Source organism: Ylistrum balloti, unplaced genomic scaffold, assembly GCF_031769215.1.
Source record: "Ylistrum balloti isolate Yb309-2 unplaced genomic scaffold, AGI_CSIRO_Ybal_v1 Utg369724, whole genome shotgun sequence".
Classification (NCBI taxonomy): Eukaryota; Metazoa; Mollusca; class Bivalvia; order Pectinida; family Pectinidae; genus Ylistrum; species Ylistrum balloti.
The window spans coordinates 203,776-219,976 of NW_026781942.1; the positions used below are offsets into that span (position 1 = coordinate 203,776).

A 16,201-nucleotide genomic window follows, 5' to 3' on the forward strand; every position below is an offset into this window, starting at 1 on the left:
GATTCAAAAGGAAACCTGTAACATTAAAACCTTGCGTGCTTACAAGTCATGGATGTCACGGTAGAATTTTCGTAAAATTTAAGAGATTTAAAAGTTGTATTTTTTGTGAATTTTTCTAACGTGTTTTCTAATTTGACACCATTTTTATATCAATACACGCGAGCTTATCAGCAGAGCAAGCTGTGTGAACAATAACACACCACAGAATTTCATGGAAATCACAACTAGACAGGTACTGGTAAATGCTATTTGTAACTTTGTGTCTTGTTTCCAGCATAAACATCGTCATTATATTGTAACCTATATATACTGACTCAGTTCTTAGTGTTAAGTCTTCATGGTTAAAGATATAACAACATAGATAACGGTCTGGCATACATTCCGTTACTCAACAAATTGTTCGTGTTCCATTTTATTCCCAGTCCTAAGAATGACAACGTATTTGATAAGCTTAAATGTTACATATCTAAAGTCAGTGATTCCATGGTGAAAACACACGGTTTTATCTCGTTCAGTGTGATATAACAAATCGCAGCACTGCGATTGAAACGCCAGTATGGAATCAAGCCTGTTTATATTGATCGGTCGCATATTTAATTCTCAACTATTAAACTTTGGTAATAGACTTGTGTAATGTAAAAGCTTTTTATGTTGATATCTCTTCAAACTGTCGAGTTTTTATTTTACTTTAGATCCGATAACAACATGACCAATATTTTGGCGGTTTATTTTCCTATTGTTGCCATGGTAACGGTGGTATCCTCCAGCACAGTGGACAGCCATCTTACAACAGAGACGAGTTACATGTACAGCAAAATGGCGACATTACAACATAGTCGACAAATCATGTTTGGACAGCAAATGGCTACAGGCAACGGAGCACAAGGCGGCCATATTCCTTACCAAGTGCTTTCAGCCAGACAGGACGGCGCACGCGGCTGGAGTTTCTCGGTATACATAAACTGGTTACTCAGCGTGTTTTCTGTAACAATATAAAGTATGTTTCACTTGTACTGCCATGGATTGCCTTGTAATAAGTAGCTTTTACCATGGAAAACAATGCCAGGGTCATGTTAACGTGTCCTTATCACTGTTTTTCCTATCCGGTACACAATATATATGCGTCCGTTCCATGATGGTTTACAGTCCACGTCATAGCTTTTGATGCTAACGTCATACACGATTATTCCATGGTATATTCCTACTGATGGATTATGGGAAATTGTTACAGACGTAATAAAGATAGAATTGGTAACTAATCTAGTAAGGTGTGAAGTTAGACGTGGTGGGTGCCTGGTCGCCGATGTTTACATTGTTCTCATTTTGGGTACATGACATGACAGTCATCTTCGATGAAGCAGTATACCTTTCCGGAACCTTATTCTCCTTGTATTTTTTCAGTAGTCTTCCTGTAAATCTTTTGCTTATTATTTGTTAATATTTTTTCCTTGTTTCATCGAATTTGAATATATAAGTTAAATTCTTTTGATATGTTGTTGTTTCGAAATCCAAAGATGCCTCTTTAGATGTACAAATCTAGTTGTCTATACTATTATAATGCGTCATTACAAATTGGGGACGTTTATGATGATCTCTTTCAGTGGCTTCAAATGTTAAAGATGTTGGTCCTAGAAGGAGGACGGAACAGCTGTATGATGTAGCATCACTGACGAGTCCTAGATGGACGAAACAGCTGTATGATGTAGCATCACTGACGAGTCCTAGATGGACGGAACAGTTGTATGATGTAGCATCACTGACGAGTCCTAGATGGACGAAACAGCTGTATGATGTAGCATCACTGACGAGTCCTAGATGGACGGAACAGCTGTATGATGTAGCATCACTGACGAGTCCTAGATGGACGGAACAGCTGTATGATGTAACATCACTGACGAGTCCTAGATGGACGAAACAGCTGTATGATGTAGCATCACTGACGAGTCCTAGATGGACGGAACAGCTGTATGATGTAACATCACTGACGAGTTCTACATGGACGAAACAGCTGTATGCTGTAGCATCACTGACGAGTCCTAGATGGACGAAACAGCTGTATGATGTAGCATCACTGACGAGTCCTAGATGGACGAAACAGCTGTATGATGTAGCATCACTGACGTTCGGCTGTACAAATTATATTTGTGGACCATAGACTTTATCTTAATTTGTGAATCCAAAATGACACACTTATGTACATGACTTTATAATGACATCATCTTTCGGGTTTGACTGGTAGATCGTCCAAAAACTTTTGAAATACATCGATTATCACGACTTGTTTTTTTTTAAATACTACATCGTTAACTGACAGATAAAATCTGACAGTCCCCATCAACCTGCATCCCTGGAATTCCTCTACGGTAACAGTTACATGGTCGCCATCACGACCTCATAGGGGAGATTCCATTTCCTTGTACAATATTAACATTTACATACGGGTGTCTTCGATGAAGCAGAAGGCGCTTACTCTTCCGGAACAGATTGTCTTATTCTTTTCGTGTCTGTTCAAAGGTCTCTATGTAAATCTTTCTTTTGCTCATCTTTTTGCCATGCTTTGTTGGTTTTGATTTTGTGTAAACTTGTTGTTTTGATAAGAATAGAACTCGTTTTATGTCATGCCTACAATGAATAAATTTCAGATTTCCTAAAACGTTCCTGCTATTTTTACCATTATTATTTTTATATGTGTAGACACAACAGGTAGATAATCACCAGCCAGATGAACTATGCGACGTTAAGTCGATGACCGGGGAATACCCAGCAGTACTCGGGGTTGATATTGGATCTTTGAGGGATTTCCGGCGCCACATTACGGCCTACCTAGCCAAAAAGGCAGCCGATAGAGGAATGGTTGTTACAGTAAGCTGGCATGACAACAACCCGGTCACGGGTCAATCCTTCTATCTAAGTAAGGACCATGGTAACGTGCTTCACTCTATCAGGAGAATACTTCCCGGGGGAGACCACCATAACAACTTCACGTAAATATGTCTATTCACGATTTAAGTAGCGGTATCATATCTCAATGATGAGTTTCATCCTTACTGTGGGTTTGAAACACATGTCTGTTACATTTGCAGGTTTTTGTACATCTTAGCCATCAATATGAATGATTATTGTTGATATTCCTTGTGCATTAGTGGACACCAATATGAATATTTGAGAAACATTCAAGAAGTACAAAAATGTGATCACTGTTGTATACATGCTTTAGAATGGGTGATATGGAGATAATGCTGTGGTAAGGGAGGTAAGCCAATCGGCAATTAATAATTCTGGATTCTATCCGTATCTTTTAAAAATTAGTTATATATTCTGATCAGGGTCAATAAGGAGTTGAGAAGAAGGGGAAAAAAACATGGCATGCTACAGATGTCTAGCTTCTCAATACAGAAAAAACTGATATCTACGACATCACACTCATTCCCAAACATATTTTAGTAAGAGGGCTCATTCCTTGAGACAGGACAAAATGAATAGAAACAAGATAATAACAACTTATAACGAATTCTTAATCAAAAGTAACAATCGATTGAAACGCAGAAAAAATATGAATAAAAGGATGGATCAAACAAACATAAATGAAAACGTACAAGAAGAATAGTAGCAAGTGTTCCGGAAGAGCAAGCGGCTTCTGCTTCATCGACAACACCTGTCATGGACATCTTGGTCACTCTAATAAACTCATTTAACAACATGATATCCGAGCTCATACACAGTATTGGTGCATTCGAGTAAATACAGACATCACATTCAAGTAAATACAGACATTAGATTTGAGTAAATACAGACATTAGATTTGAGTAAATACAGACATTACATTCGAGTAAATACAGACATCACATTCGAGTAAATACAGACGTCACATTCGAGTAAATACAGACGTCACATTCGAGTAAATACAGACATTACATTCGAATAAATACAGACGTCACATTCGAGTAAATATAGACGTCACATTCGAGTAAATACAGACATTACATTCGAATAAATACAGACATCACATTCGAGTAAATACAGACGTCACATCCAAGTAAATACAGACATCACATTCGAGTAAATACAGACGTCATATCCGAGTAAATACAGACGTCACATTCGAGTAAATACAGACGTCACATTCGAGTAAATACAGACATTACATTCGAATAAATACAGACGTCACATTCGAGTAAATATAGACGTCACATTCGAGTAAATACAGACATTACATTCGAATAAATACAGACATCACATTCGAGTAAATACAGACGTCACATCCAAGTAAATACAGACATCACATTCGAGTAAATACAGACGTCATATCCGAGTAAATACAGACGTCACATTCGAGTAAATACAGACGTCACATTCGAGTAAATACAGACATTACATTCGAATAAATACAGACGTCACATTCGAGTAAATATAGACGTCACATTCGAGTAAATACAGACATTACATTCGAATAAATACAGACATCACATTCGAGTAAATACAGACGTCACATCCAAGTAAATACAGACATCACATTCGAGTAAATACAGACGTCATATCCGAGTAAATACAGACGTCACATCCGAGTTAATACAGACAAATACAGATATTACATTCGAGTAAATACAGACATTACATTCGAGATTTTTTGTGCATCAGTATCGTTCTGAACACGTCAACGAGCAGTATTACACTCCACAAACTTATTGTTGCTTTCTGAACATTCTAATAACTGATCTAATAACAAACTCGGGCCTGTACGTGTGACGTTTCCGTGACACAAGTCACAGTTCCCATCTAGATTTACTATTTCCATGTGTTGAGACTACGAGTCTGCTTCATATGAAACAAACTAAGTGTACAATAACAAATTACTGCGTCAATATGTCAATAACTATGACGTCATGATAGTCACCCGCGTAATGGTGTTTACTATCAGACATTTAGTTTCGGATTTATCAAGAGAAAATTCAAATATTTCTAATGAGCGTCGATTGTTTAATTGTAAAATATTTTAATTGAAACCATTTTAATATAATTATCAAAACATTGTACTTTGTGATACAGACGACAGCTAGACGTTGTTGCTGACTGGCTAAATCATCTTTACGATTCCCAGGGGAAGAAGATTCCTGTCATATTCCGACCTTTCCATGAAATGAATGGCAACTGGTTTTGGTGGGGAACGAACTCTCGTACTCAAAATACCGCACATGAATACATACTATTGTACCGGTTTGTAGTGGAATACCTCCGAGACCAGAAAAGAGTCCACAATGTGCTGTATGCATACTCTCCCGGGAAGCTGCACCACAACTCGGATTATATGAAATACTACCCTGGAGATAATTACGTCGACATTCTTGGAATGGACTTTTACTATTCCAACAATACTTCCAGTCCACCCACTCTGACTCAGTACCTACAACTAGTGACATCCTACGCTCGCTCTAAAGGGAAACTTGCCGCAATGACCGAAATCGGTATCAGCGACAATGGAATCGACACTCAACACACGTTCTGGACCGATAAAGTGTTGAACGTTATAAAGAGTGGCCACTTCCAACACAAACTAGCCTATCTTCTAACCTGGCAGAATGCTTGTTCTGATTCTCACTGTGCACTATTTGTACCATACAAAGGCCATCCAGCGGAAGCAGATTTCATGAAGTTTTATCACGACGGTATAACTGTGTTTTCCTCCGACATTCCACAGTTCTATCCTCACATTTCTGTTATAGGGTAGGCTATAATGGACCAGGTCTTGTAACTTACATGGAAACAATGAAGATTTACGTCACTTCACTGTAATGATTTATCATTGTGATTAAAAAAAACAACGCATAATGAGACATTTTTACAATCTGAAAAAAAAAAAACAAGAAAATACCAACATGGCAACATCATCATAACCGTAACTCAAATTCCATAAAACTAGGGCGAAATATGAACAAAAGAAACATTTACACAGAGATTCCTGAAACAGTACAAAGAGAATCAGACTAGGTGTTCCGAAAAAGTAAGCGTCGTCTGCCTCATCGACTACACCCGCCATGTAAACCTGGGTCAATCCAAGTAAGTAATGTCACGTTCTCAAATTAGAACAAGGTATACTATAACGGAACACGAACAAAAGATATGCTGAAAAAATATAAATCATATTGTTTAGTTCTTACAAATCACTTATATTTCACGAGGAATTTATTTGCGAGTTAAAATGCGACGAGAGTTAATCACAAATTCATCGCGATTCTTTGTACAAAAAACTCTGGATTGCGTCAATGATGAGTTGGTAACCGATGTTTTCGTCTAAGAATCAAGGTCTCTAATAATTCATCGTTCGCGAATTTAAAGTCATTTCTAGATCAGCGTTCGCGAAATAAAGTATTCACGAATATGTCTGAAGAGGTAAGTTCCCGAAATAAAGTATCCCCGAAATCTAAATGATTAACAGTATTATCTAGAGTGGTTAACAATTGTCTTCTTTATATCATGTGTAATTAACATCTGATGGCATGTTACAAATGTATGGGGCAGTAGGATTTCTCTTGACACTTGACGGATATAACGTACCCATCCTTAAAATTGACAACAGAATACAAACACAAATATCACATTAAGATTTATAAAACGATAGTGAGATATGAATTAACAGTTTGCAACAGTCTTCAAAATCAAACTTAATGTCAAAATTGCTGAATAAATTCTAAAACTTGTAAAATATATTAATGTCATGTCAATAACATCTGAATAATGGCAAAGAAATCACACTAATACATATATAGACAAAATATTAACATGGCAAGCAAAATGCCAAATAACAATTATTTTTTTATATTTATATATGTATACAAACAAACAAACAAACAAACAAACAAAAATCAAGAAAATACCAATATGTCAACATAATCATAATCCAAACTCAAATTCAGTAAAACTAGGGCAAAATATACCCAAAAGAGAAATTACAAAGATAATAAGACCAGGTGTTCCGGAAGAGTAAGCGTCTTCTCCTTCATCAGCGATATCCACCATGTAAACCTTGGTCAATACAAATAAGTTACGTCCTCAAATGACAAAAACGTATACAACAACGAAATAGAGCATTTCTTAATGAGATCACTATGGTAACCGTAAAATTTCCCCATAACTTTCATCAACTTGTATTTTTAATACACAGAGTTCCGTATTGACCCTAGGTTTTGCAATAGATGACATGTCACTGTATAATTCCACAGAAAACTTATCGACCAACACTTCTCGTAACTCTTCATTAATTCCCTTTCCTCATCCCTCTCCGCTGTCGATATGGAAAACATCAAGTCAGACAACTTTGTGTGAAATTGTTGTAGATAACACGGCTGATAAACACACAGTTAAGAGGAACCTACTACCAATAAGATGAATGGTTAATTATACTCTTGTAATTAAATCATAACATCCACTTTATAAAATCAATTTGAACTCGGTGTTCTGCGCCGTGTAAGTTGTCACAAATATTATAAAAAAAATTTATCAGATAATTTTACAATGTCACTGTGTATGGATGAAATCGCCGATAAAAATATGTTGAAGTTCAAGTAAATGGAACCCCGTCTCGTGTTTCAGGAAAAATACGTCTCTATTGCTTCAAGCGTTGGGTAAACCACGACGGTATGAACATCCATAATCGGACCTTTACAGTATAGATTTAAAAATAAATAAATAAAAATAGAAATGGAACAATATATAAGAAAATGAATAAGTTAGAAAATAAAGATATTTTTTTTTAAATAAATAAAATTAGATGAAATTAAAAAAAAACAACCAAAATCAAATACAAAACAATACAAAACAACACAAAACAAAAAAATTTCCTAGTCCCTGATGATATCTTTATATAAACGCGTGTGTTTTGTTGGCTAGTCGTATGATAAGATTTCATACTGTATACAGATAATGTTGATTTAGTCCTGTCCCTTAATACCATCGCTATCAGGAATACTTTATTAAGTATTTAAAATGGAATGTCAGATGATCCTCAAAGTGTAACAAAGCTAGTTCTAATAAAAACAAGTTTAGTATTGTAAATTATGTAAGGGTACATTGATGTTTAATGTTATACTGCAGCAGGTGAAACTGATAAGTTTCAGAAAACACCTGCAAAAGCGGGGAAGGACCTCTCATTTGTCTTCATTACCACTGATATGGCCGTAAACGCAAATAGTCACGTGACAGTTTCGCCTTTGTTAAGCTTCATGTATTTTAGTTTACTAATTGTTGTCTTGTATATATTTACACGTGCTGTTAGAGATGATTGAACTATCGTTCCTCAACATTGCAAGTCATATAAGAAACTAAACTGATCTGACATGTGTATACCATAGCTTAAAAAACTACCCATTATTCACTAAAGTTTTTATATGTAACCATAATCTTGAATTGACTACGGCCCGTTTAGAAATCTGTTTAAAAATGTAGTGTAGCTGAAAATGAATAAGCAAGCAAGGACATCCTTTCATACACATAATGAATTAATTCTGATATCTTGGATGGTTAAAATCTTATTAATATACAAAAATATGAGGATTCCTACATTCATGTGAACTATTAGTTATTCAAAAAATGGTTATTAGAACTGATGAGAGCTTGGCTTGCTGGAATTATAAATAATTTCTTATAATGATAGGTATTTGATATTGTTTATTAGTATATGTTGAAGAATAAATTATGGCATAGAATAGTAATAAGATTAGAATGAAATTGAATATACCATACAAACTCACTTGTACACCTCGATATCGATTATTCCCCAACCCCCACCACCCCACCCGCGACCTCACCATGTCCACATCGCTTTAACACTGTAACGGAACACGCTAAAAACATTTCATGTTTTATACCACTGAAGAGGTTTCTTATATGGAAAATCATTTATACCTTCTACAACGGAAAATGCTCGTGTGTGTGTGTGTGTGTGTGTGGATTATTTTTTCGAGTTGCCTCCCTTCCATAATGTATGGTCCTGTATAGCACTCTGACTCCAGTTTAAAAGGTAGAGTTGATCGGGAAATATATAATAGACAAATAACACTTTAGTTGCTAATCTTGAGGATGAAACTGAGCATAATTGTAAAACAGACCGGTTAAGTAATATCTATGTGAAATAATTTTCTGTTCCTGTCACGTGTATACAGTCTTTCTTATTTTCACAATTAAAATTCACCATGACGTTTGTATTACTAGGTTCTTTAACATGGTGTAGTAATGAGCTGCTTCTTTTTAATTAGATTCAAGAAAAGTAGCCTCTTTGTGAGAACAGTTATTAAAACCTGATCCCATAACAACCCAATATAGGTCGAATATAGTACAGATTACGTTTTCTATTTTACTTACGTCAGTACAATCTATATGTTTAAAATGCGTCGGTATAGATATCATGGTGATGCCATGTTTCATCTTCGGACAGAAACAAACCAGTTTTTTTTATATGATACACGCTCTACAGATTAATATTGAATATAAAACTAGGAAATGCTACATCCCTTTTTCTTTAGTTGTAATTAAGGTGATTCTGTCTTACATACAGGTTGATGGCCCTAATGACCTTTTATGCGTTGACGGGCCGATAAGAATGTAATAACAATAATAATACAATAATCTTGTTGTAGACCATGTATCTATATAAATTTGATGTCCCACGTTGTAGACCATGTATCTATATAAATTTGATGTCCCACGTTGTAGACCATGTATCTATATAAATTTGATGTCCCACGTTGTAGACCGTGTATCTATATAAATTTGATGTCCCACGTTGTAGACCACGTATCTATATAAATTTGATGTCCCACGTTGTAGACCACGTATCTATATAAATTTGATGTCCCACGTTGTAGACCGTGTATCTATATAAATTTGATGTCCCACGTTGTAGACCATGTATCTATATAAATTTGATGTCCCACGTTGTAGACCGTGTATCTATATAAATTTGATGTCCCACGTTGTAGACCATGTATCTATATACATTTGATGTCCCACGTTGTAGACCACGTATCTATATAAATTTGATGTCCCACGTTGTAGACCATGTACCTATATAAATTTGATGTCCCACGTTGTAGACCATGTATCTATATAAATTTGATGTCCCACGTTGTAGACCATGTACCTATATAAATTTGATGTCCCACGTTGTAGACCGTGTATCTATATAAATTTGATGTCCCACGTTGTAGACCACGTATCTATATAAATTTGATGTCCCACGTTGTAGACCACGTATCTATATAAATTTGATGTCCCACGTTGTAGACCACGTATCTATATAAATTTGATGTCCCACGTTGTAGACCACGTATCTATATAAATTTGATGTCCCACGTTGTAGACCATGTATCTATATAAATTTGATGTCCCACGTTGTAGACCACGTATCTATATAAATTTGATGTCCCACGTTGTAGACCACGTATCTATATAAATTTGATGTCCCACGTTGTAGACCACGTACCTATATAAATTTGATGTCCCACGTTGTAGACCATGTACCTATATAAATTTGATGTCCCACGTTGTAGACCATGTACCTATATAAATTTGATGTCCCACGTTGTAGACCATGTATCTATATAAATTTGATGTCCCACGTGGTAGACCGTGTATCTATATAAATTTGATGTCCCACGTTGTAGACCGTGTATCTATATAAATTTGATGTCCCACGTTGTAGACCATGTATCTATATAAATTTGATGTCCCACGTTGTAGACCATGTATCTATATAAATCTGATATCCCACGTTGTAGACCATGTACCTATATTAATTTGATGTCCCACGTTTCAGACCGTGTATCTATATAAATTTGATATCCCACGTTGTAGACCATGTACCTATATAAATTTGATGTCCCACGTTGTAGACCATGTACCTATATAAATTTGATGTCCCACGTTGTAGACCACGTATCTATATAAATTTGATGTCCCACGTTGTAGACCACGTACCTATATAAATTTGATGTCCCACGTTGTAGACCATGTACCTATATAAATTTGATGTCCCACGTTGTAGACCATGTACCTATATAAATTTGATGTCCCACGTTGTAGACCATGTATCTATATAAATTTGATGTCCCACGTTGTAGACCGTGTATCTATATAAATTTGATGTCCCACGTTGTAGACCGTGTATCTATATAAATTTGATGTCCCACGTTGTAGACCATGTATCTATATAAATTTGATGTCCCACGTTGTAGACCATGTATCTATATAAATCTGATATCCCACGTTGTAGACCATGTACCTATATTAATTTGATGTCCCACGTTTCAGACCGTGTATCTATATAAATTTGATATCCCACGTTGTAGACCATGTACCTATATAAATTTGATGTCCCACGTTGTAGACCATGTACCTATATAAATTTGATGTCCCACGTTGTAGACCATGTATCTATATAAATTTGATGTCCCAAGTTGTAGACCATGTATCTATATAAATTTGATGTCCCACGTTGTAGACTGTGTATCTATATAAATTTGATGTTCCATGTTGTAGACCATGTATCTATATAAATGTGATGTCCCATGTTGTAGACCATGTATCTATATTATACTAAGCTATCGGCAACATCTAACGAGCTGGTTCCTATTATCTTACAGAGTAAAGCTGCATTTGTACAATAGCCGCTTCTAGATATGTATGCATACTCGATATAATCAATGTTATCACCCCGAGTGGCTTCATAGGACTTATACAGATGCGATTTTATTTTGTACCTTACATTACATGGTGGACAATCTTATTTGTCATACAATGGACGAAATACACGAGTTGCCTACGACTACAGTTACCAACTATGTTGTTTACATGTCGCAGTTGATTCTATATTCAAGGGCCTGTTCCCATTATCACGAATTTCGTGCAAGAAGTCGTCAACTGACGGACAAACTCGTAATACAGGGTTTCAAAAGATGCAGGTTGATGAAAATTATTGGGAAGTTACGGTCGTCATGGTGATCTCATTGAGAAGTATTTTATTTCTTTGTGGGACATGAAACTGGATGCTCGTTTGCCTGTTGGTTCCGTTGCTGTATACCTTCTTCTGATTTGAGAACGTGATTTTACTTAATTAGATTGATCAAGGTTTACATGGCGGGTGTCGATAAAGCGGACGACGCTAACTCTTCCGAATCACCTCGTCTTTTTCTCCTTGTACTGTTTTTCAGGAGAAAATTTTGCTTTTGTTGATTTTTTGTCTTGAGTATGGATTATGTTGATATGCTCGTATTTTCTTGGTTTTAAAGACTCTTCGGTGATGCTAAAAGCCTAAACTGTTGAAATATTGATAACGAATTAGGACATCTAAATTGAGCGAATGTAATATCAGAAACAAGATGGGGAGGTGCACTAATAATAACATAAAGAAATTTTATGATTTTCAACATTGAATCATTTTTTTTAAATCCATGATGTTTATATTCTGCAACTTATCGGAATAAGCATATGTAACAATATAACAACTAATTAAGTCAATAAAAATCAGTTTTAAAATCTCATCTTCTGTGATTTATAATTCTGTGATTTATAATTCTGTGGTTTTATATTTCTACGCGAGTCCGGAATCGTGATTGTGCATAGATATAACTGCAGTAAATTGTTTAACAGGTGGGGTGATGGATTAGTCTCCATACAAGGTTATAAATTCCGTCCCACAACGCTTTCAAAGCTAATTGTCTGAGATAATACTTTTTAAATCAAATGTGTGAATGTTACATAAGGTTGTGACATGATCCCTTAAGAACGTGGATGGTAATTCATTATCTATAAGAAAGTATGTGGAGATAGTTAACCACCAGGGAAAGCCAAACCGATGACTTCTTATATCTTCTGTCCTAGACGATAACACAAACGTTTTTATCAATTAGGTATATCCTTACAGGCGGATGTCCTTTACTATTTCGCGATATCAGTTAAATCCCTTTAAGGACGCATCTCGAGATTTCCCCCCTGTCGTACCATATCCTACTTTGGTGGTATACGGGAATTATTTACAATGTTCCTTTCAGTTTACTAACTTAAATTAAATAGTACGCTGAGATTAAAACTATGTAGATATAAACAATCGCTGACACACACATTGGATATGGATTTTGAAGGGCTGGTGAAAATAATAATATGCATGCATTGTTCATCTTCAGAGTCCTAATTATCAGCTCACTGAATGTACTTTGCAAACATTAATTTTAACTCAAGGACAATGCACGTGCCATCTAGCGGAGTTACAGAGTTAGTCTTAGGGACCGAGGGTAAACTATCTTATACATAAGTTTAGACTGGAGCCTGTAGGTGTTCCTATATAATCGCAATCACTTTGATAAAGACGTAAAGATAGTCTAATGGCAGGTATACTAACGTTGGTTGTTGGTTTATGGAACTTACGAAAATGTCTAGATGGCAGATGATAACAATAGTGAATGTTTTATATCAGGAGTATATCTTTCTTTGAATTTCGAAGACGCACTTATTTTTGTAAATATTGCTTTGCATACATCAGTGTATCAGAGAGTACTAAGTGCAATATCAGAGACCAACTATTATTTTCTGTGAAAACAAAATCATGCCTAGGTCATTCATCATATATTTCAATTTTGAAATGACGGGTTGTTGATATTAAAGGGAGGTTACATATATTTAAGATGTATCAGCATTTTTTCATATTACTGCGTTAATGTGAAAAATACGCTCACATATTAGTGAGTTAATGTGAAAAATACGCTCACATATTAGTGAGTTAATGTGAAAAAGACACTCACATATAAGTGCGTTTACGTGAAAATAATGCTCACATATTAGTGCGTCATTGTGAAAAAACATTCACATATTAGTCGGTTAAGGAGAAAAGACGCTCACATATCAGTGCATTAATGTGGAAATGACGCTCACATATTAGTGCGTTAAGGTGAAAAAAAACGCTCACTTATTAGAGCGTTAATGTGAAAAAACGCTCACATATTAGTGTGTTAATGTGAAAATAACGCTCACATATTAGTGCGTCAATGTGAAAAAACGCTCACATATAAGTGCGTTAATGTGAAAAAGCCGTTTTTAGTTTAAACATATTTATTGTCAAATACAGACAATGGATTAGGCACGAGTTATTACAACTTATCATTAATGTGGAAATGAAGTTCACATATTAGTGCGTTAATGTGGAAAAGACGCTCATTTATTAGTGCGTTAATGTGAAAATGACGTTCACCTATTAGTGCGTTAATGTGGAAATGACGTTCACATATAGGTGCGTTAATGTAAATGAAGTTCACATATTAGTGCGTTAATGTGAAAAAGACACTCACATATTAGTGCGTTTACGTGAAAATAATGCTCACATATTAGTGCGTCATTGTGAAAAAACTTTCACATATTAGTTCGTTAATGAGGGAAAAAACGCTCACATATTAGTTCGTTAATGTGAAAAAGACGCTCACATATAAGTGCATTAATGTGGAAATGACGCTCACATATAAGTGCGTTAATGTGAAAAAACGCTCACATATTAGTGCGTTAATCTGAAAAAGACACTCACATATTAGTGCGTTTACGTGAAAACAATGCTCAAATATTAGTGCGTCAATGTGAAAAAAACTTTCACATATTAGTGCGTTAATGTGAAAAGACGCTCACATATCAGTGCATTAATGTGGAAAGGACGCTCACATATTAGTGCGTTAAGGTGAAAAAAACGCTCACTTATTAGAGCGTTAATGAGGGAAAAAACACTCACACATTAGTGCGTTAATGTGAAAATAACGTTCACATATTAGTGCGTTAATGTGAAAAAACGCTCACATATTAGTGCGTAAATGTGAAAAAGACAATCACATATTAGTGCTTTTATGTGAAAAAGACGCTCACACATTAGTTCGTTAATGTGGAAAAGACGCTCATTTATTAGTGCGTTAATGTGAAAAAGACAATCACATATTAGTGCGTTAATGTGGAAAAGACGCTCATTTATTAGTGCGTTAATGTGAAAAAGACAATCACATATTAGTGCGTTAATGTGGAAAAGACGCTCATTTATTAGTGCGTTAATGTGAAAAAGACAATCACATATCAGTGCGTTAATGTGGAAAAGACGCTCATTTATTAGTGCGTTAATGTGGAAAAGACGCTCACATATTATTGCGTTAATGTGGAAATGAAGTTCACATATTAGTGCGTTAATGTGGAAATGACGTTCACATATAGGTGCGTTAATGTGGAAATGACGTTCACATATAGGTGCGTTAATGTGGAAAAGACGTTCACATATAGGTGCGTTAATGTGGAAAAGACGCTCACATATTATTGCGTTAATGTGGAAATGAAGTTCGCATATTAGTGCGTTAATGTGAAAAAGACGCTCACATATTAGTGCGTTAATGTGAAAATGACGTTCACCTATTAGTGTGTTAATATGGAAATGACGTTCACATATAGGTGCGTTAATGTGGAAATGAAGTTCACATATTAGTGCATTTATGTGAAAAAGACGCTCGCATATTAGTGCGTTAATGTGGAAAAGACGCTCATTTATTAGTGCGTTAATGTGGAAATGACGTTCACATATAGGTGCGTTAATGTGGAAAAGACGTTCACATATTACTGCGTTTATGTGGGAAAAAGCGCTCACATATTATTGCGTTAGTGTGGAAATGACGCTCATTTATAAGTGCGTTAATGTAAAAATGACGTTTACATATTAGTGCGTTAATGTGGAGATGAAGTTCTCATATTAGTGCGTTAATGTGGAAATGACGTTCACATTATCTCGTCATTGTGAAAAGGACGCTCACATACTAGTGCGTTTACGTGAAAAAGACGCTCCTATATTAGTGCGTTTACGTGAAAAAGACGCTCACATATTAGTGCGTTTACGTGAAAAAGACGCTCACATACTAGTGCGTTTACGTGAAAAAGACGCTCCTATATTAGTGCGTTTACGTGAAAAAGACGCTCACATATTAGTGCGTTTACGTGAAAAAGACGCTCCTATATTAGTGCGTTTACGTGAAAAAGACGGTCCTATATTAGTGCGTTTACGTGAAAAAGACGCTCACATATTAGTGCGTTTACGTGAAAAAGACGCTCCTATATTAGTGCGTTTACGTGAAAAAGACGCTCACATATTAGTGCGTTTACGTGAAAAAGACGCTCACATACTAGTGCGTTTACGTGAAAAAGA

General features: G+C 35.6%; 1 protein-coding gene across 1 annotated transcript; it reads left to right on the forward strand.

The window, feature by feature from the left end:
- Positions 1–816: 816 nt before the first annotated feature.
- Positions 817–5,725, forward strand: LOC132565479 (mannan endo-1,4-beta-mannosidase-like). Its single transcript, XM_060230130.1, has 3 exons — positions 817–951; positions 2,695–2,984; positions 5,047–5,725. The coding sequence occupies exons 1-3, from the start codon at positions 817–819 to the stop codon at positions 5,723–5,725; spliced, it is 1,104 nt and encodes a 367-aa protein (XP_060086113.1).
- The last annotated feature ends 10,476 nt before the right edge of the window (positions 5,726–16,201 follow it).